The 20,991-nt window shown below is 47.3% G+C and overlaps 1 protein-coding gene and 1 pseudogene across 4 annotated transcripts; both read left to right on the forward strand.

Annotated features, from left to right (window-relative positions):
- The first annotated feature begins 1,007 nt into the window (after positions 1 to 1,007).
- On the forward strand, positions 1,008 to 20,148 carry LOC125510609 (B3 domain-containing protein Os11g0197600-like). 4 transcript variants are annotated; one of them, XM_087521738.1, is made up of 9 exons: positions 1,008 to 1,312; positions 1,659 to 1,729; positions 16,634 to 17,170; positions 17,684 to 18,383; positions 18,547 to 18,651; positions 18,779 to 18,931; positions 19,190 to 19,327; positions 19,446 to 19,609; positions 19,699 to 20,148. In XM_087521738.1, the coding sequence occupies exons 3-9, from the start codon at positions 16,667 to 16,669 to the stop codon at positions 19,993 to 19,995; spliced, it is 2,061 nt and encodes a 686-aa protein (XP_087377864.1). In that variant the 5' UTR covers positions 1,008 to 1,312; positions 1,659 to 1,729; positions 16,634 to 16,666; the 3' UTR covers positions 19,996 to 20,148. The 4 variants fall into 4 exon arrangements, with proteins under 4 accessions (XP_087377864.1, XP_087377865.1, XP_087377863.1 ...); XM_087521739.1 differs by lacking the exons at positions 1,008 to 1,312; positions 1,659 to 1,729 and adding an exon at positions 15,337 to 15,509 and having other exon boundaries at positions 19,199 to 19,327; XM_087521737.1 differs by lacking the exons at positions 1,008 to 1,312; positions 1,659 to 1,729 and adding an exon at positions 15,338 to 15,509.
- LOC147972910 (uncharacterized) lies at positions 9,464 to 10,170 on the forward strand (annotated as a pseudogene).
- Positions 20,149 to 20,991: the final 843 nt, after the last annotated feature.

Here is a 20,991-nt window from a genome sequence, read left to right on the forward strand (position 1 = left end):
CGCTGGGCGCGAGACGAGCATAGTCCTGCTGCCGGGCGCGAGACAAGCTCGGTTCTGTAGCCGGGTGCGAGGTAAGCTCGGTCCTGTAGCCGGATGCGAGACGAGTGATGGACCACAGCTGGAGGAGGGCCAACCCATCGACGAAGATAGTGCCAGACGCCGAAGTGAGGTATCGAAGGTCGAACCGGACCACCTACAAACGAGCCGATGCCAGAAATCTAGCCGCCGTCGCAGCTGACCCGCCAAGCTGTCGTGATGCCGGCGCGGTGAAAGGAAGCCCCCACGCAGAGGACAGAGCATGTCGCTGCCGCCACCCACAGCTGGAGCAACAACCACGCCGGGCCAGTGCCACAACCCGCGCCGCCGGCCAAAAAAAGGGAAGATCTGGTCGGCACGCTCGCTCCACCACCACCGCCACCATGGCGCCGCTGCCCCTGCCTAGCAGCAAAAGGGAAGAGCCCATGAGCCAAGCCGCACGCAGCCCGCACAGCACGACGAACCGCCCGTGTCAGATCCGGCCGGAACTGGCCGTGGCCATCCCGCGCGCCACCACCCGGACCTCCAGCATGCTGCCACCAGCCCATCCCCAACGAGACCCGCCGGCGAGGCACCACACACCGTCCACGGCCGCCAGAGCGCCCAGATCTGAAGGAGCCCAGACCAGGCCGGTACCACCTCCACGAACGCGAGTGTGCCCGCACTACGAAGCGAGCACCCACGACCCCGCCGCCTGCGCCCACCGTGCGCCGCCACACCCCTCGCCAGCGTGAGACCACCACTCGCCGTTGTCGTCCACCGCCGGCCGCCCCCTAGCGCGAGGAGGAAAAGCCCCACCGCCGCCCACGCCGTTGGGCTTCGCCCGTCAGCGCAACCAGGCGGCGGCGAGGAGGGGACCCAGGGGCGAATGCCCCCCTCGTTTTTTTTAGCTTACGTGTACCAGACCCAGAATATACAACGCTGCCCCCACTCATCCCAAGGTATTTGCCCTCACTTCCCCTTTTTTTCATGCTGTATGTTTAAAGCCCGTATATGAAAATTAGATAGGTTATTAGCCCAGGGGCCCATCCAGAACGATCAGGTGATTTCGCTAGAAACGTACTGGAGTAGGTCTTCGGGAGTCTCAGATGTGATCGTCGCCTGTGCTCGCGTGAGGCCTTGACGAGCCGAAACCGCCGCGCCGCCGCCTGCGGCTCTACGCTGCACATACACCTCGCCTCTAGCGATCAGCCTCGACCTGCACTGAGCACGCCGGCCGGCCGGCCGGCCTGCCATCCCCAAGGAAGAAGCCGTACCAATCAATTATTCAATCAAGGTAGGCCCTAGGTTTAGCTCTCTCCTTTTCTTTCTAATTTCCCCATTATCATTTTATTCTGATTTCCATGTCAAAAAGGCAGTGAATTGTACCAAATATCCTTGTGTATAAATTGTAATACACAAATCGGTAATTAGGTTGATTGAATCTAGGTTCCCCTACTAATTCCATATGAATAAGTTTGAGCACATGGGAGTAAAATGAAATCAATACTAATATTCTGCCTTCACGGTCTCAATTTATTTAACGCTAACTACTTGGCATTGACAGGAAAGCTAATGGAGAGATGTTTATCTGTCAATGTTTATATGCTCTCTATATTCAAACATGTTTCATCTTCCTGCAGCTTGAAGGCTAGAAAATCAGGGACGTACCAACAAAAAGGAACGGCATATTCAAGCTATTGTGCCTTAACTGGTCAGTTTACGTTTTGCTTTCGCAATGAAGTTATCATAATTAATTAATTATGTGTGTGATAACACTATCTTATAAGGAAGTGTGTGATTTTGCTTCTAACACACTATATGAATGCTTGTGTGGTTTTTTTTAATTTTTAGCCATTAGTTCCATAGATGTTTCTGAAAAAAAATACGTATATATCATTGCTCCCTCTCATTTTTCATCCTGCCCTCCGCCCCTGAGGGGGCCTGAGGTCCGGCGGCTAGGGTTCCCCCCCCCCCCCCCCCCCCTTGCTCGCGGGAGCTACGTGGGAGGGGGACGCGGGAGGGGGGAGTCTGAGTACCTTAGCTCTCGTCATCTATCCTAAGAATCATTTGTTTATAATGTTGAGAATCTCCCCCCAAAACCCCCTGAAAATGTAATGAGTAATACAGTAACATGATATACCGTTGAAAACTCCTTTTAAAACTCGGTGGAGAAAATATAATGAGAAAATGATATGGTATAACTAATATTGCCTCATCAAAAACCTTCCATAAGAAACCCGATTGGAAAACCCATAAAGGAAGAGTACAATATTTATTATCTGATGATAACTAAAGATATCTCTAACGCTGACCCTCAAACCCTCCGCATCCGTTCGGACCGCTTGATCCGGACGTGTTTTGTCATCCAATCCAATATTGTCCCGCATCCGTTTGCGATCCGGTCCGGACAAAGCACACCAGGTTGCTTTACGGACATCCGGACCACTGCCACGCACGCATCCGACACCCCGGACTTGCCCAAAATCCTCTCATGTGCTTTCTCTTCGACGGATATGTCGTTTCCCGCGTCACATTCTTGCTGGCACAGAGCCGCAATAGCCGGCGTTGATGCCACGCGATGTGACCGGACGGGAGGACGGTGCTGACCGACGTGATCAGACGGGCGTCGTCGCTAAATGTGGACGCATCCTCCCGAGAAACCAACTCCGACCATTATTTTTCACAAACGAACGACCATAACTGGAAACCTTTGAAAATTCAGGTCCACAACTAGAGCGAATGAAAATGCAGGAGTATCTTGTCTTTGTTTTCTTGAACTTACACTAGAGAGTCTTCTTTTTTTTTTGCGATTGAACAATGGAGAGTCTTTAACGCACCGTAGGAAAAACTAAGGAAATGCAGTAAGAGTTTTGAGTTGATGAAATTGCAGAAAAATATTAATAAGTTTTGCATTTACCGATGCATCATTTTGTCATCTTGGAAACCAGCTGATCTCTCCTCGTTGAACATTTACACGACGAGGAAGGAATCCATCTTCTATACATCTTTTGTACTAATTCTCAATCCACTTAATTTTTGGAACTCTTAATCCACTTTGTGAAGTGCAATTTGGTGCCTTCAACTTCAGACCAATGATAGTGACAACTGTGCCAATTATGGTTGGTGTTCTAGGCAAATCCAACTCTCTCTCTCTCTCTCTCTCTCTCTCTCTCTCTCTCTCTCTCTCTCTCTCTCTCTCTCTCTCTCTCTCTCTCTCTCTCTCTCGTTGTTGTTCCTTCAGAAGTGAATGATTTTTAATCTGCTGCGAATCCCAGTTTGGTTGGAGTCTTCACCCCAGAAAATAAATGTCAGCAACAACTCTACCCCTAAGTACAATAATGAACCAATGCTTGGCTTTCCAGGTAATGCAGAGCTCAGTTATTCAAAAACGAGTGGTTCCACGATACAATGGCCAAGACAACGAAAAATAAAATGGTACAACATACATGACAATGTGCCTGACAAGGAAAAAGACATCACAAGACAGCACGGCATGAAAATCATCAACTGAGCAGATCAACAACTATTTTCTTCGGCGAAGAAAAGATCAACACCTATTATGCTCATCTTTACATGCTATCTCTCTTGTGAGCCAATATTATATATTTCACACCACCACCAAGAAAAGTGGGTGAAAACATATAGCCTAAGTAAACTCATTTGGAATCATATAGGGGTGGATTAACGAGCTGCTCGGCTCGTTAAGCTCGTACTCGTTAAGATTCGGCTTGTTAAGCTTGTTAAGATTAACAAGCAGAAAACTTTGCTCGACTCGATTCGTTTGAAGCTCGCGAGCACTCGTTAACATATTTTGATGTGTCACTATCTACATGATGAGTGTGTAGATGTGGTTTTTAAGAAGAAAAATGGTGACTACAAAAGAAAATGCACTAGTTTGTTGCCTCCTATGTAGATTAGGTTGAATAGATGGGCCGAGGTGCTACAAAATTTTTATCATCATATAAAATAAAAATATGTGTTGTGTTATTACTAACGAGCTTAACGATTTTTGATGACTGTTTTCACTTAGTTTGCGATTTTCCCATTTCTAGATTCGAGCATTGTAATAGAGAAGCAAATAAAGTTGCTCGTGAACTTGCCAAGTTGGCTAGATTTTCTTTCATTTCTGATTGGTTTAAGGAACCACATAATGCAATTGTATCAATTCTCATAAACGATGTAATGATTATTTCTAATGAATAAAGCTTGAACTTTTTTTTAAAAAAACGAGCTTAACGAGCTGAACTATTAAGCACTCATCAAGCTCGTGAGCTACAAACTTTTAGTCCAGCCCCTTTTTTTCAAGTCAAACGAGATTATATTGATTAAATCATGGAGTTACACTCGTTTTGAAGAGATTACATAAGTCATCGGGACCAGAGCCCAACCACACGGCAGTATGGCGAGAGGTGGCCATATTGTGTCATGTAGTGCATGCATGATTTGATGTTCACGTCCTTCATTCAGACTCCTCTTTGTCTCCTCTACAAGTGTTGCCACCGGTGACCTACTAAGACTATCAGGCCAACTCCACCGAACGACCCCAAATCGTCCGGCCCCGTCCGTTTGGGATAAAACGGACAAACGAGACGTCCCAACGCGCGACCCCATCCTAGAAAAACGTCCGTTTTTGGTCCGCATCGGCCCATCCTGGACGCAAACTTGGTCTGTCTTTGCTCCAAAACGGACACAAGCAGACACTTCTGCGTCGTCCTCGTCCGGGGCGTGTCCTCCGCATGTGACCCCATGGCCCGCCTGTCATCCTCTCTGTTTTTTATCTCCCATGGCCCAGCATGCCCACCCACCATCCTTTCTCTCTCCACCTTTTCTCCTCTCTCTCTCCTACTCCACACACCAACCATGCCGGTGCACGCGAGCGGCACGACGAGCAGGGGAGGCCATGGGCAGACGAGTGCGGACTGGGCGAGGCGAGCAGGCGGGCGCACGAGAAGGGCCGGGGCGCGGCGGGGCTCGCGGGGCGTGCCGGGGCGCGGCGCGCGGGCGCACGGCGGGACGCGACGGGGCTCGCGGCAAGTGGCGGGGCGGGGCGCGCGGACGCAGGGCAGGGCGCGTGGGGCGGGGCGGGGCTCGGCGCGGGCAAGGCGCGGTGCAGGCGCGGGGCTCGCCGGGGCGGGGCTCGGCGCGGGCAGGGCGCGGTGTAGGCGCGGGGCTCGGCGCGGGCAGGGCGCGGTGCGGGCAGGCGCGGGGCTCGGAGCAGGCAGCAACGTCCGCAGGCCGGGGCGGGGCGCGCGGTGCGGGGCGTGCAGAGCCTGGAGCGGAGGGCGCGGGCTCGTGCGGGGTCTGCAGGACGCCTGGCGGGCGCGGTGGTGGGCGGCGGGGCATAGCTGGGCAGCGACGGCGAGCGGGCGAAGGGCGGGCAGGCGCGGCGCGGCGCGGGCACAGGCAGGGCGCGGCGCGGGCAGCGACGGTGAGCAGGCACGGTGCGGGCGGGCGCGGACGGCAGCGGACGTTTTGGGGTTGTTTGTTGCGGTGGGTGACTCAAACAGACACCGGACACATATATCCGCTTTCACACCCATCCCCACTGCAAACGGACGAAATCTGAACAAATCAGATGTTCGTTTGGGGTCTTACAGTGGAGTTGGCCTCAGCCTCATTAATTAGCGGATTGTCAAACCAATCCATAGCGAGACTAACCCCCTCCTTACATGCTGCGATCCCGGCCTCCGGCGCAGGCGAACATGATAGAAAGAATATGCTGGTCCAGCCCTATTGAAAGAGATAAGAGCAACTTCAACACACTGATCAATTTCGTCCGCACGCGTCTGTTTAGATTATGACGGATAGAAAAATCAGCTCAACACGCTGACCTGAACGGACGCGCGTCCGTTTTTCGTCCGTCTGTCGATTTATTCCCGGCCTAATTTTGAGCCTCATTTGCATCGACGCGGACACGAGACAAACACGAGCGCCTCGTGCCAACTACCCTCCCTGGCCCGCCAGTCGGTGGCAAAGCGTCCACCATTTTCTTCCACTTTTCCAAAACCCTCCCGCCCGCGCGCGCTCCTCTCCGCTCGCCATGGACGACGCCCTCGATGCTGCCGTGAAGCGACCCGACCCAAAAATGGTCAAGTCTCTATGTATCTGTATCATCCCAAAATCACGCTGGCACACACAGTACATTGATAAAAATATCAAAGTTCAATCACACCTGATTTGTTACACGATTCTCATATAGAGTCTTTATTACATCAGAATAAATTCGGCTGAAGGCCAGCTCATGAGAAAAACTAATGCGGAAGTGTAGGCGATAAGCAAGTCCATCCGACTCTAAAGGGCAATCACCGAGCGTGGATCGTAGCCTCACTCCTGGTCGGAATAATCCTCTACAGCATAAGATGTTGCAGCAGTGTAGGTCAGCATTTTGAATATGCCGGCAAGTCATAGAGAGAGAAATAATAATAAAATGTTATCTCTATATGCAATTTTGGCTGTGCGGCTCTAAGTTTAAGTTTTTGCGAAAAGCAATTTTTTCCCTACGACAAAAGGACTTGCTTGCAATTACTACAAAAAATATGTTGTTATTGAGATGGTACCGCCAACCAGTGTCTCATATCGAAAATCATTAATAACCCAATAATTAATTAATTATGTTTGATGTTGAGAGTCCCAAATAAATCCAATCCAAAGGCTCGGTTGTCCATAACCGGGGACACGACTAATCGATTGAATATCATTCTGCAGAGTCTTGTGCACTTTACCCACAAGAATCGTTCCCTGCTTGATGTCCTCGCACTGCATGGTGTTTGAAGACGGGACAAACGAAACAAGGTCTTCCGTAGAGTTCCTTTGGGCCACTGTCGGTGCCCATCCATTTCCTACCGTTCTTCTACATCTGCTGGCACCGTCCATCCAGAGTCACGCCTAGGGCCGACCAAGCAAGAGCCATAGTGACTTGCGGCTGCACAGGTAAGCTTCCGTTCAAGGCGTATCCATCCGCCTCTTCGTGGCTGGATGAAGCTTTCCGCAAGATGCCATGGCGCTTCTCCATGCATCCCTGGGTCAACCACTGGATGCTCCAGGGCGCCCTTCCATCCATCCTCCACCCACTAGTGAAAACTTGACAACCACAGTCTCTAGCTGATCGTAAACCTCCTCCACATCAACGTGGTTCACTTGAGCACAGGGAAAAGGATTGGGCTTCTTGGTTGATGAGTTTTTGTCGCCGTTGTCATTTTCATTTCCTTGCTTGGCCTTCGGACAATCGGTAGAATAATGCCCCGTCTTCTTGCACTTGCAACATGTGATATGACTCAGATCCTTCTGAACCGGAGCGGGACGGTGTTGGTTGTCATTGCCTCCATTGCCAGACTTGAAGTTGCTGTTATTCTGATGATTATTCCCATTCCCTCCATGGTTATGTCCTCCATGGGTGCGATGAGTGTGTCCTCCCGAGTATAGGGTGTAGCGGGGCATCTGCTGAGCTCCAGAGCTTTACTTTCCATGGCCATACTTCTGCTTGCAGTTATGAATCTGCTGCTGCTTGCCTTCAAGGATGATGGCCTTGTCTACCAGGTCCTGGTAGTTGTTGAAGGTAGCCACCATTAGCTGCATTCCCAGCTCATCATTGAGTCCTTCTAAAATTTCTCCTGCTTTGCGACATCTGTGGCCACATCATCTGGGGCATAGCGAGCTAACTAACTAAACTCATCCATGTACTGCCCCATAGTATGATTCCCCTGGTGTAAGTTGCAGAACTCACGCTTTTTCAAACTCATGGCACCAGCTGAGACATGAGCGGTGCAGAAGGCCTACTGAAACTGATCCCATGTAACTATGGCAATGGGATAAATGGTGGTGTAGTTCTCCCACCAGGAGGCTGCGGTCCATCAAGCTGATGTGCGGCAAAGCGCAACTTCCATGCATCCATGCAACCAAGAGTTACTAGATGCCTTCCGATCTTGTAGAGCCAATCATCAGCAACAATCGGCTCGGTGCTGCTAGAGAACACCGACGGATTCAACCTTAAGAAACGGGTCAGGTTGTCAGGGGGTGGTGGCGGTGGATTTTTGTTGTTGTTGTTGTTGTTGCCTCGTTTCTGGATGAGCATCTGCATCAAGGCATTCTGCTGCTGGATCAGCTGGATGAGCTCCAGTGGAAAGGTGAATTCGGGGTCACGTCTCAGAGGCATATGATGTTTTGGAGTGGATGAGAAATTAGAATAGAACAAGGGTCTAAAGAGAAAATGACACTACCCATATGCATGCAACAATCATTATCACACCAACCATTCATTTATTCAACTCAATCATAGTTCACACTCGGGATACAAGTCTTGCGACAAAACTAAAACATCGGCCTAATCAATCAACGATAAAATAAAAATAACATGGCAGTCATGACTAAGTGTTCTCCTCAGATATCCTTGCGTCCACCAGTGGTGCGTCTTCCGGTGGTGCGCCTCCTCTTGGTGCGTCCTTCAGTAGAGCTCTCCTCGTCCTCATCATTGCTCACTAAGGGTCCATCGTCATCATTCGGATAGAGGTCTTCTCCCGAGTCCATCTTCTCTTCCATCGCAACAACTTAAGTCTTCAGGTTCTGGATCCTCTTCAGAAAGTCCTTGACTTCTTCTTCATGCTCGTCATGGTCCTTGCGTGATTTATCCTCCAATTCCAATTCACGGAAGATCAGCTTCCTGAACATCTTCAAGCTTCTGCGCGTCTAAACCTCTAGAGTCCTGACGTGAGTCTCTAGGTCTCGGAAATATGAGAGAATGGAGTCATCATCCATGGTGCACAGGATCTCTCCATTTGCAGTTCTGCAGAAAATCATGGCGTGGTCTGATTCATCGAGCTCGACCCTATACTCCTCCCGGAGGTGTCCAAGTGCATGATGAATAGCCATGTCCCTCTCAAGGATCCGAGTAGGGCGGTAAACCGGAAGTTAATGGGCTCTGAGAAGCTTCCGAAAGTCTTCCTTAGAATGTGCACCACAATCCTATAGCGAGTGTCCACCGGAAGTTCATTGGTAGGAGTCCCGATGATGGAGGGAAGAGCAATCTTAAACTTCCTGATGGTCTGAACCAACTACTTGCCGAAAGGCATCGTCTCATCCGGCTACAAAACTCCGGCAGTAGGACTGGGATGTACTCGACGACTCAAGTCAGAAATGAACAGGGGAGAAATACCAGAAAATAAAAACATAAAATAAAATAATTTCTTCCTATGGCTTTTCGATCCTAGGGGTTGCGTCCTACGGTCAGCGTGTCTCTGATACCGTTTTGGCAATGAATTTTATTTTACACGCTGACCGTAGGACGGAACCCCTAGGATCGGAAAGCCATATGAAGAAAATATTTTATTTTATGTTTTTATTTTTCCATATTTCTCCGCTGTTCATTTATGCTTCCCTCCGATTTCAACCTTCTAGATGGCCGCTGAATACATCCTAGTCCTGCTGCCGGAGTTTTGCCAGCCGGGTGAGGATGCCTTTCGGCAAGCAGCTGGTTCAGATCATTAGGAAGTTGAAGATTGCTCTGCCACTCATCACCGGAATTCCTACCAATGCACTTCCGGCGGACACTCGCTATAGGATTGTGGTGCACATTCCAGGGAGAACTTTCGAAAGCTTCTCAGAGCCCATTACTTCCAGTTTACTGCCCCTACTTGGATCCTTGTGAGGGATATGACTATTCATCATGCACTTGGACACCTCCGGGAGGAGTACATGGTCGAGCTTGATGGATCATACCTCGCCATGATCTCCCGCAGAACTGCAAATGGAGAGATCGTGTGCATCGTGGATGACGACTCCATTATCTCATATGTCCAAGACCTGGAGACTCACATCAGTACTCTGGAGGTTCAGACGCGTAGGAACTCGAAGATTTTCAGGAAACTTATCTTCTGTGAACTGGAATTGGAGGATAAAGCATGCGAGGACCATGACAAGCATGAACAAGAAGTCCAGGACTTTTTGGAGAGGATCCAGAACCCGAAGACTTATATTGACGCGATGGAAGAGAAGATGGACCTAGGAGAAGACCTCTATTCGAATGGTGACGATGGACCCTTAGTGAGCAATGATGAGGACTATGACGAGAGCTCCACTGAAGGACGCACCAAGAGGAGACACACCACCGGAGGATGCACCACCGGAAGACGCACCGCTGGAGGACGCAATGATATATGAGGAGAACACTTAGTCATGATCGTCATGTTATTTTTATTTTATCGTTGATCGATTAGGTCGATGTTTTAGTTTTATTGCAAGACTTGTATCCCCAGTTTGAACTATAATTGAGTTGAATAAATGAATGATTGGTGTGATAATGATTGTTGCATGCATACGGGTAGTGTCATTTTCTCTTTAGACCCTTGTTCTATTATAAGTTCTCATCCGCTCCAAAACATCAGATGCCTCCGAGACGTGACCCCGGATTCACTTCCCACCGGAGCTCACCCAGTTGATCCAGTAGCTGAATGCCTTGATGGAGATGCTCATCCATAACCAAGGCAACAACAACAACAACAACAATCCACCGCCACCACCCCCTGTCGACAACTGACCTGTTTCTTAAGGCTGAATCTGATGGTGTTCTCTAGCAGCACCGAGCCGATTGTTGCTGATGATTGGCTTCACAAGATCGGAAGGCAACTACTAACTGCTGGATGCACGGATGCAGAGAAGGTGCGCTTTGCCACACATCGTCTTGATGGACCTGCGGCCTCTTGGTGGGAGAACTACACCACCACCTATCCCATTGCCACAATTACATGGGATCAGTTTTAGCATGGGCCTTCCGCACCTCTCATGTCTCAGTTGGTTCCATGAGTTTGAAGAAGCGCGAGTTCCATAACTTATGCTAGGGGAATCATACTGTGGGGCAGATGGACGAGTTCAGTCAGATAGCTCGCTATGCCCCAGATGATGTGGCCACAGATGCCGCAAAGCAGGAGAAATTTCTGGAAGCACTCAATGATGAGCTGGGAATGTAGCTAATGGTGGCTACCTTCAACAACTACCAGGAGATGGTAAACAAGGCCATCATCCTTGAAGGCAAGCAACAACAGATTGATAACCGCAAGCGGAAGTATGACCAGCGAAAGTACATCTATGGAGCTCAGTAGAAGCCCTACTACACCCCATACTCGGGAGGACACAGTCACCACACCCATGGATGACATACTCATGGAGGACATAACCATGGATGGAATATGAATAATCGTCAGAACAACAACAACTTCAAGTCTGGCTATGGAGGCAACGACAACCAACACCGTCCTTCTCCGGCTCAGAAGGATCTGAGTCATACCACTTGTTTCAAGTGCAAGAAGACATGACATTATTCCACCGATTGTCTAGAGGCCAAGCAGGGAAATGGAAACGACAACGGAACGAAAAATCATCAACCAAGAAGCCCAATCCTCTTCCCCGTGCTCAGGTGAACCACATTGATGTGGAGGAGGTTTACGACCAGCCGGAGACTATGGCGGAGGGCAGACGCGGTCGAGTAGCTCTTTGTAGAGGGTGGTGAGGATAAAAAAGATGTCAAAAAGATGCGCCTGAGCGAGGGGTTTTGAAAGGTCAGAGCGATTGGAGCTCGGGTGTGCTAACCGGTGAGGATTCCAATGATGAATGGCGGCATAGCGAGATTAGAACGGAGCGGGCGAGCGAGGTGGTGGTTTTTTTGAGGTAGGGTTTAGGGGGTTCGGTCGAGGGGTATTTATAGGGTATGGATTTGGAGGAGGGTGCAAGCCCGGGGCATTATCCCGAGAGATTCGCATGCGGCGGCAGGCATGAGCGGGATCCTGGCGTGGCTGTTTCGAAGGAAGGGGACGAGGGCGGGGCCCTCCTGTCACCAGGTGCGGGGAGCGGGGCGCGGGTCATGTGACCTGCCTGTAGCGGCTTCAGGTGGGGGGGGGGCAGTTGGCGGCTGGGCCAGCTCGGCTGTTGGGCCGGCTGGCCTGGCGCGCTAGGTGTTTTTTTTGACATAAAAGAGAAATAAAGAAATAAACAAAAATAAAATTACTTTTATATAGACAATATATATATATATATCAAAATGAGCAGAAAAATAAATCCTAAATGATGCACTATTTTTCAGAGGCAAAATCCAAACTTTATAAAAACATTTTTTGAAAATTCTAAGTAAAACCAAATTTGAATTCAAATACTTTTGGCATTATTTTCTTCTGAATTTTTTTGAGGTGTCATGTTACCTCCTCTCATACTTTTGTCAGGGATTTTTGAAATGAATTTCAAATGCCAGTTCGAAGTGAATTCAAATTCAACAGAAAGTATTCAAATGCCTCTGAAATTTTCAAATTTCACATGGTTCACAAGGAAATGCAATAGATTCCTAGCTATAATTGTAAAACATTTGAAATTGAAAATTTGGGATGTTACACGCCGCCGGCCTCGCCTCCCTCGCCTCGTCCGGCATCACCTCCGCCCCCTCTCACAAAGGCAAGCCCCGCACCTCCCGCAAGACTTCCGCGGCGCCCAAGAAGAAGCAGCTGACGCCCGAGGAGCGGGTCGCGGAGTTGGCAAAGAGGAAGGGCTGGAGGCACGCGGGTGACGCAAGGAATGAAGCAGCGGACGCCGTCGCTCTCACCGCCGCCGCGCAGCAGGAGGAAACGAACGCCCGCGTTGCGGCGGCAACGAGGGAGGCCCTGATCTACCTAGGGTTAAACCCTGGCCAGCACGGTCTTGTCAGCGCCGCTGTGGCCGCATCCAGCACCGGCTCGTTCGTGTTTCCTCGGATGGTGCTGCCAGAGTCGCCGGCGCGTCAGCGACGCACCTGATTCCTGGCTTCCGCGTCTACTCGCAAGCCTCTCGACTTTTCGAGGAATGCTCGCCAGAAGTGAGCATGGTGGCGCCTTCCACGCCCGCGCTCGTGCCCATTGACCTCAACGCCACACCAGTGTCTGGTGCCTCGTCATTCGGAGGGGCAAGGAAACGCGCGCGGAGATGCCAGCCGACGTGCTACCCGGCGCCCGCAACCTATTCGACAGAATGTCGGCGGCCGGCGACGAGGAAACGGCCAACCGTTTTATGAAGAACATCATCTTCGAGGGTGGTGCAGCGGCCGCTAACTCCGCTAGCAGTGCCGCTGCGGCTGGCTATGATCCCGATGAGACCCAAAGCCAAGACAGCCAGTGGCTGTTCACGCTGGCGACCTACGATCAAGATTCCATGCACGACGCCTTCATGGAAGATCAGGTCGGCCTAGACGGCTTCCCGCTCGACCATGAGTTCCCGGAGGACTACGACCACAAGAAAGAGGATGAAATGGGCATCGATGGCGAGCCTTTGTTCGAGGACGAGCTCGCCAACCAAGCCGCCGGGGCGAAGCCGAAGCGGAAGAGCAAGCGGATGAAGGCATACACGTCGTTCAAGGACAAGCTCCTTTGTGAGTGTTGGAGGGACATTGGGAAAGACCCCAAGGTCGGCGCCGAACAAAAGGCATCGACCTTTTGGATTCGTGTCCATCGTGAGTTCCATGAGCGCAAGAAGTTTGTGCTGTGCCAAATGCATAGCACACACGGGTGTCCATTTTGAAACGATGGAGGGTGATACAACAAGAGTGCAACAAGTTTTATGCCACCTTGAGAGCATCAAGGAACGCCCCGTGAGCGGCATCAGAATGCAAGACATGGTATGCATGCGCCCCTCTTTGTTTCCATTCCTGTTATGCTTGCATGTCCATTTGCATATCCATTTTCCCATATGCTTGCATTCTATTCATTTGTAGGCATTCAAGCTTTGGAGGCATTCAAGGTCCAACACGAAGGCAAGTCCTTCAACCTCTCCCATTGTTGGATGGTCATCAACAGGGAGGAGAAGTTCAAGGCGCAATATTCCGCCATAATTGCTCGTTGGGGGAAGAAAGCCATGGAGGAGGTTGGGGAGGGCGAGAAGCCACGGTCGCGAGGGAAGACCAACTCCAAGAAGGAGGACAAGCGGGATGCGACATCTATCGCCTTGCTCGCAACCGTGGAGGGCATGATGACCAAGAAGTACTCAAGGGAGGAGAAGGCCGACAAGACAAGGAAGAGCAAATGAACGCCTTCATGGAGATCTAAAGGAGGAGGCTTGAGATGGAGGCGGAGAAGCAAGCGAGGATGCTTGAGATGGAGGCAGAGAAGCAAGCTAAGATGCTAGAGATCGAGGCCGCCAATGCCAAGACCAAGGCAAAAGAAGTGGCTCTCGCTAGCATGATGACGGGGTGGAGATCATGAAGGTGGACCTCAACATAGTGTCGTTGAGGAAGAGGCCGTGGTTCGAGAAGATGTAGGCTGACATGCTCAAGTTCGATGATGAGTGATCTATGGCGGTGACCACCATCCCTTTTTTGCATGTCAGGCAAGTGTGCTGGCATGACGACGACCGAGATGGCGTGGTCAAATTCCCTGCCCCTTTTTGTGTGCTGGCATATGTGTGCCAGCCGCTGGCAAGTGCGCTGGCATGATCTGTGTGGTGTTTTTTGGAGCTGGCATTGTATGCCGGCCGCTGGCATGATGCCGGCATGAACTTTGGGGGACGGCATGGCCGCTGGCATGATCTATGGCCGCGGGCCTTTTCAAATTTGTGCGTGGACATGAAACGGGTCGCGGGTGCTGGGCACACTGCCGACCCAAATCATAAACAGGGCGGACGCTAAGCGGGCGGCCGACCCAAATGGACAACAAGAGGGTAAAAGCGCCATCTGTTTTGGTCGGTACGATTGGAGTTGCTCTAATACAATACCAATGTAACCTTTCGGCAACACTATACAAGAAAACACTTTCATAGAAAAGTGTATTGTACGGTGCATCATAATATGGCAATATTTATTATATGAAGAAAACACTCTCATGGATCTCCTTGTTTACACATGAATAAAAAAATCCGATGGGAAATACAACACAACGTCTATTGGTTTGATCGATGTTCTGTAGTTTCTACTGGAGAACACGGTACCACATCCAAATATATTTTGTACAATGTCATAAAATTAAGCTTGCTTTTTAAAATACAAGTAAGTTTAGCAACCAATTTTCAAAATTGAAAATACATACTAGATGAACGTAAATCAACTTATTTGGCCTTATGATTTTGAATAAAAAAATACTATAGATTGACCCTCTACGGAACACCCTCAACCAATGGGCCTAAAATAGACCCTCAATAGAAGTTTTACCATTGACATGTGAAAGAAAAACTAGTGGGCCTGGAATTGGGCCCATTGAGATTTGATATTGTCATCTGATGATGATGGGCCTGGAAAAAAATGGACTTTCCTTTCTTCTCCCAAGTCCCACCCATTTCAAAACCTAGGGTTTTCCCCTTCGTGACCCCCTTTATAACCCCCAAACATTGCAAAGTCCATCGAGCCTCCGCCGCCGCCGCAACCAACCATGTTGGCCATCATCTAAATCTCCTCTCTCGTCTTAATCTCTTCTCTCGTCTTCGCTGTTGAGTCGAATGCCCCTTGGAGTGGTATGATATTCAGATCTATCAAGATTTAAAGTGATTCACGACGCCTGGTAAGCCCTACGGTATATCCGATCTATGCTAGCGCAGTTAGATCTTTAGCCCATTGTTATGATTATGCCTCACCCTATTATTCTATAAATCCAGTATGCATCATGCTTTTGTTCTTCCCAACACAAGACGGCTGTATCCATGTTCATAGTTTCTAGATGTTTTAGTTGTGCATAGATCCATGTGGGATATAACTAGCGGTTTTCTTGATAAGATTGACGTATTCGTCTTCTCACTTTGAGTGTGTGTGTGTGTGGGGGGGGGGGGGGTATAAATTCTTGTGAAACACACAATAATGTTGTTGTTGTTGTCATCCTCGCATTGGAAATTTGGCCATGTTGGAAGAATGATCTAATGCCCTATATATATGGAAGAAAGAACTCCACTAGGCCACTAGGAAAAATAATTTTTATATTCATGATATTAAATTTATTTTTATTAAAATATTGCAAATTAGTATAATGCTACCTTTCTCTCATGATGACCATTGGGTTGCTAGTTACGCCATACCTTTCTTGTCTTAAGACAAGGATGGTAATATACACAATATGTGCATGTTTCTTGGTTTACTAAATTTTGATAATGGAATCATCGAATTTGTAAATATCATCAAGACAAAATAAAGTTTGTTTGGCAAATCCTCTAGAAGGATAAACATGGGGATCACATGAAGGTCTATTAGTGGATAGATCGGATAAGGTATCAAAATCGGATTTCCTGGTTAGATCAATATATAGAAATGTGCAAGTGCGCCTTGCCAAAATATTATGCATGCGACCACCCTATATATATTCCTAGCATTCATGTATGATGTGTACTTGTGTGACCAATATTTGTATATAAATATGGGATAAATAGTGTTCTATTTTATTCCCTGAAGAGCTTATATGGAAATAATATTTATGTTGGTTGTTAGATCTGTAACAAAAGGACTCTACATGAGTATTCTTGAAAATAACTAACGCAATTTGGAATAATCATTGAATAATCAGAACAAAAATCCAAAATTGAAAGCGTTTCATATGTAGATTTAGCCCTCGAGTGGAACTTGTGTGGTATTATATTCCATTATTACCATTGCAAAAGTATTGTGCTAATGTATCATATATCTCCTATTGTATTGCAGAGAGAAGTACCTACCATAAGTAAAGGTCCAATCATGGTACGTCATAAAAAACAGTATAACACTATGGGCGTGGTAGATAATATGCAAAATGTCAAGGTAAAAGAAGAGGAAGATGAAAATATTAATATGAAAGGGAAAAGGAAGCAAAATAAAGCTGAAGGTGGTAAGAAAGCAGAGGAGAAGCAAAATTCCTCGAAGCGGAAGATGGATAAGAACAAGGAGGAGAAAGAGAAGAAAATGAGAGTTGTTGATAAAAATGATGATGAGAAGGAGAGGGAGGATCGGAGCAAAAGAAAGGAAAATGAGAAGAAGGTGAAGTCACATATGGAAAGAAACGAGGATAATGATAATAAGAAAGAAGAACAAGGGCAGCGAGAAATTGAGAAAGAGAAAGTAGAGGAAGAAAAGGAGATAAATAAGCAGAAGGGAAGGAAGGAGGAAGAGGATTCGAAGGAAAAGGATAAGGACCAGAATGACAAAACAAATTGCCCTCACTTCTTCAGGACACTCATATCCTATTCATTTATGGAACACATGGTAGGCTTTCTTGATTCATAACAACAAAGAAAGGGACTAACTCATTTTAGCTGTTCCATTTTTACCTACCATATTTTTGCATGATTGTTGTTAAGGTTATCTTTTTTCCATTGCGGTTCACTTTTAGGAATGGTGCTCTCTAATTTGATAGGGTTAAAATTGTACATACATAATCTATTTCACCCAATATATTATTTGTTCAATTTTTGATTGATATGTTTGAAACATGGACTATACAATGCTTTCTGTCATTGAGAAGGATAAAAGAGATAACATATCCAAAATATAAACTACTTCATGAAAGTTGATATTTTTTGTATTTACAAAAAATGTAGATTGTAAATAAAAGTGACATATGTAATATTTTCGCAAAATATAATGCCAATTGAGCAGTGACTGATAGCTGGGATTGCACTATAGGAAGGCAAGGTTAAATGCCATATATGCATGTTTGGGTTGTGCTCGACGTGTTCAACCATTACTAATTAATTTGTATGACGACATATGTTGCAGACCATTCCAGTAGGATTTCACAAATACTTGGAAGATTGTACAGGGATGGTTTCCCTGAGAGGTCCAAGCGGGAATAAATGGCCTGTAGAGCTGGCTAAAATCTCCGGGGAGCTACTCTTTGCGCGTGGATGGAAGGAGTTCCTCTCCGACAATCGCATCGGTTATGGTTACCTGCTGGTATTCCGTTACGATGGGCAGTCACAGTTCTCAGTGACTATTTTCTTGCCATCGTCCTGCGAGGATCCCTATGCGTATCTCGCCCAGCCGCAGTGCAAGGACGTCGACTGGCACCAGTGCACCAATGTAGATGGTGTTGCCCCTCAAGAAGAAGACACTCACAGTGGCACCAGTGCAGATGGTGCACCACAAAATGAAGCTTCAGAAGAAGAAGATGCTTCAGAAGATGAAGATGCGGAGGAAGTTGAAGACGCATTATCAGAAACTCCGGGGAATGAGGAAGACAGTGAATGTCGCATGTGCAATGATGATGCATTGGAACCAGTGCAACAACAACAGGAGGATCTACGCAAGACCGACGATGGTTTTTTGATCGGGAAGAGGGCTAGGTTTAGGAAGGTTGATGATATCATGGCAGAAGTGGACCGATCCAAGAAGTCCAAGCCTGCGGAGAGGAAGAACTCTGAAGGTCCATCTGGTGATCCAACTTCTGGGGGAGGAGCATCAAGCGATAGTTTGGCAGGTAATTAAGGAGAACCCTCTTATCGATCGATCGATTTCAAAATAATTAGTACGTGTAGTACTTTTTACGTGTATGTTGTTATGAGATGGCTTGATTTTGTAAAATGATTCTGATAGTCTTGTTATCGAGCTAACCTTTGTCTACGTGAATATCGAACTGTAAGAAGAATCGGAGCATCGTCCACCCAAGAAGTCCAAGGCTGGGGAGATAAGGTCTCCATCTGGTGATTCACCTTCTAAGGCGGCAACATCAAGTGACAATTTTGCAGGTAATTCGGAATAACCATTAGATGTATCGATTTCAAATTAACTATATATTGTGATGGCTAAATGTTGTCACATGATTCATAGGCTCTTGTTATCTAGCTAACCTGTGTGCACATCCATTGTAAGCAGAGTTGGACAGTCATCCATCCAAGGAGTCCAAGGCCGAGGGGAAAAGCTCTGCTCCTCCTTTAATTGGTTATACTGGGTCTTCTTCTTCAGCATCTAAAAGCGTTCCCCTCAAAAAAGCTTCGAAAGAAACAATATCAAATGACAATTTGGCAGGTAAGGAATCAATTTCAAAATGAGTAGAACTTGTTTACACACACACATACATACATATACATACATACATACATACATACATACATACATACATACATACTGTATATATATATATGTATGTATATATATATGGCTTAGATGTTGTGTCATCAAGCTATTTATATTCTCTGCTAGCAACATATCACTGGTCTTATACTGTAAAATGGTTCCTATCCATATGTTCTTATCATCGAGCTAATGAACCTTACCCACATATAGTTCATACAGGTGTATTCGCACCAGAATCAGTGTGCACGGACTTAACCATGTGGCACAATTCTTTTGGTAAAAGGCTTAGTAAGCAGAATCAATTCCCGATGTTCAACAAGAGTAATGGTGAAAACCAACCTGGCAGAGGTAAATCTCTTTGTTTCTTCCTTCCTTCCTGTAAGCGCACCCTTTTATTATACTGCTAGTACTAAGTAGAACAAACTTGAAGTGAACTAGCCTGATAGTCTGCATCTTTTTATACCAGTTCTCATCAAGGTTATGAGAAGGCTGGGATTAATGTCGCAGAGGCGTCCAGTAACTCAAAGGGAGAAGGAATATGCCATGGAGAGGGCGCATAGGTTCAAATCCGAGAGGCCCTTTGCCATCAAGGCAATGAAGCACAACGATGTCTATGCCTCGTACTTCATGGTAATTGATCAATTCAATTTCTTCTCTCGATAGTTGACACATACATTAAAAATCTGCATTGCTCATTGACTGATCGTGATCGACGACAGATCATCCCGGACAAGTTCGTGAAAACATTCCTCCCCAAAGAGAGCAGGAAGATGACGCTATGGGACCCGCAGGCGAAGCCGTGGAAGGTGTGGTACGAGTACACCGGCGGTGAGCGTCCCCGCGCGGCGTTCAGCGCTGGGTGGGGGGCGCTCGCCATGGAGAACAACCTGGAGAAATGGGACGTGTGCGTGTTTGAGCTCCTGGACCAGGAATACAACATCAAGCTGCACGTTCACAAGGTCGTGCTGATGATCACCCCCTGCATCCTCGCCCCAAAACCTCGCATAGACGAGTGATAATTCGTTCATAGGCGTTTTGATCTAGTGTCGTTAATGAACCTTTCCATCCTATTGTTGTTAAAACATAACATTAAGAATTATGTGTTTGTTGTTGTGGCTAATTACTGGATTAAGGAAAAGGTAAGCATGTAGACTTTCCTTTCTTCTCCATGTCTCAATCCCCTTCATAACCTAGGGTTTCCCGTTGCCGAATTCCCTTTATATATAACCCAGAAATCTTGCAAAATCCCTCGAGCCGCTGCTGCCACAACCAACCATTTGACTTGGATGGATCTCTTATGTTGTCCTCTCGTTTGAATCGAAGCCCCCTTGGTGAGGTCGTCTGAACTTTGAAGATCCATCCAGATCTCAATTGGTTCACTACGCTTGGTAAGCCTACGCTCTGTGTATCAGATCTATGCTAGTGTAATTGAATCTTTAGCCCATTCGCACTATTATGGTTCTCAATCGGCTTAGGATTCTATACACAATCCATGGTGCATCTTGCTTTTGTACTACTTCCCACCACAATAAATGGTGTATCCATATTCCTAGTTTTTCGCGAACGTTTTAGTTCAGCATAGATCAACTTGTGAGATGTAACTAGAGGTTTCTGCAAGTTGACAAGATTGACTTATCCTTCTTCTCATTTTGTGCGCCTCTTAGATGCATGTTATATTCCTAATGTTGTATTCAGTTTTACTAAAATATTGGCGATTATTGTAATGCTACCTTTTCTGCAATGATAGTCCATCGGTTGCTAGCTAGTTATTAGGCCATACATGTGTTGTCTCTAGACAAGGTGCAGATTTGAATCATCCATTAATATATCAAAGCCGTATATGCAAGTTTCATGGTTTACTGAATTTGCACAACAGAATGATCGAATTCGTAAATCTCTTCAAGAAAAAACAATGTATTTTTTGCAAATGCTTTAAAAGGATAAAAAAAGGGGAGCACATGCTAGTGGATACATCAGATTGGGTGTCAAAACCTTATTTCCTAGCTAGAGGG

The sequence above is a fragment of the Triticum urartu genome, chromosome 5A (genome assembly GCF_056163025.1).
Source record: "Triticum urartu cultivar PI428250 chromosome 5A, HENAU_Tu73, whole genome shotgun sequence".
Lineage (NCBI taxonomy): Eukaryota > Viridiplantae > Streptophyta > Magnoliopsida > Poales > Poaceae > Triticum > Triticum urartu.

What these genes read in the sequence shown, in the direction of transcription:
- LOC125510609 (XM_087521738.1), top strand. Translation starts at nt 16,667, where the DNA reads ATGGTACGTCATAAAAAACAGTATAACACTATGGGCGTGGTAGATAAT. An exon ending in ATCAAGCGATAGTTTGGCAG is followed by an intron (nt 18,384 to 18,546) that starts GTAATTAAGGAG and finishes TCGAACTGTAAG; the next exon opens with AAGAATCGGAGCATCGTCCA. An exon ending in ATCAAGTGACAATTTTGCAG is followed by an intron (nt 18,652 to 18,778) that starts GTAATTCGGAAT and finishes CATTGTAAGCAG; the next exon opens with AGTTGGACAGTCATCCATCC.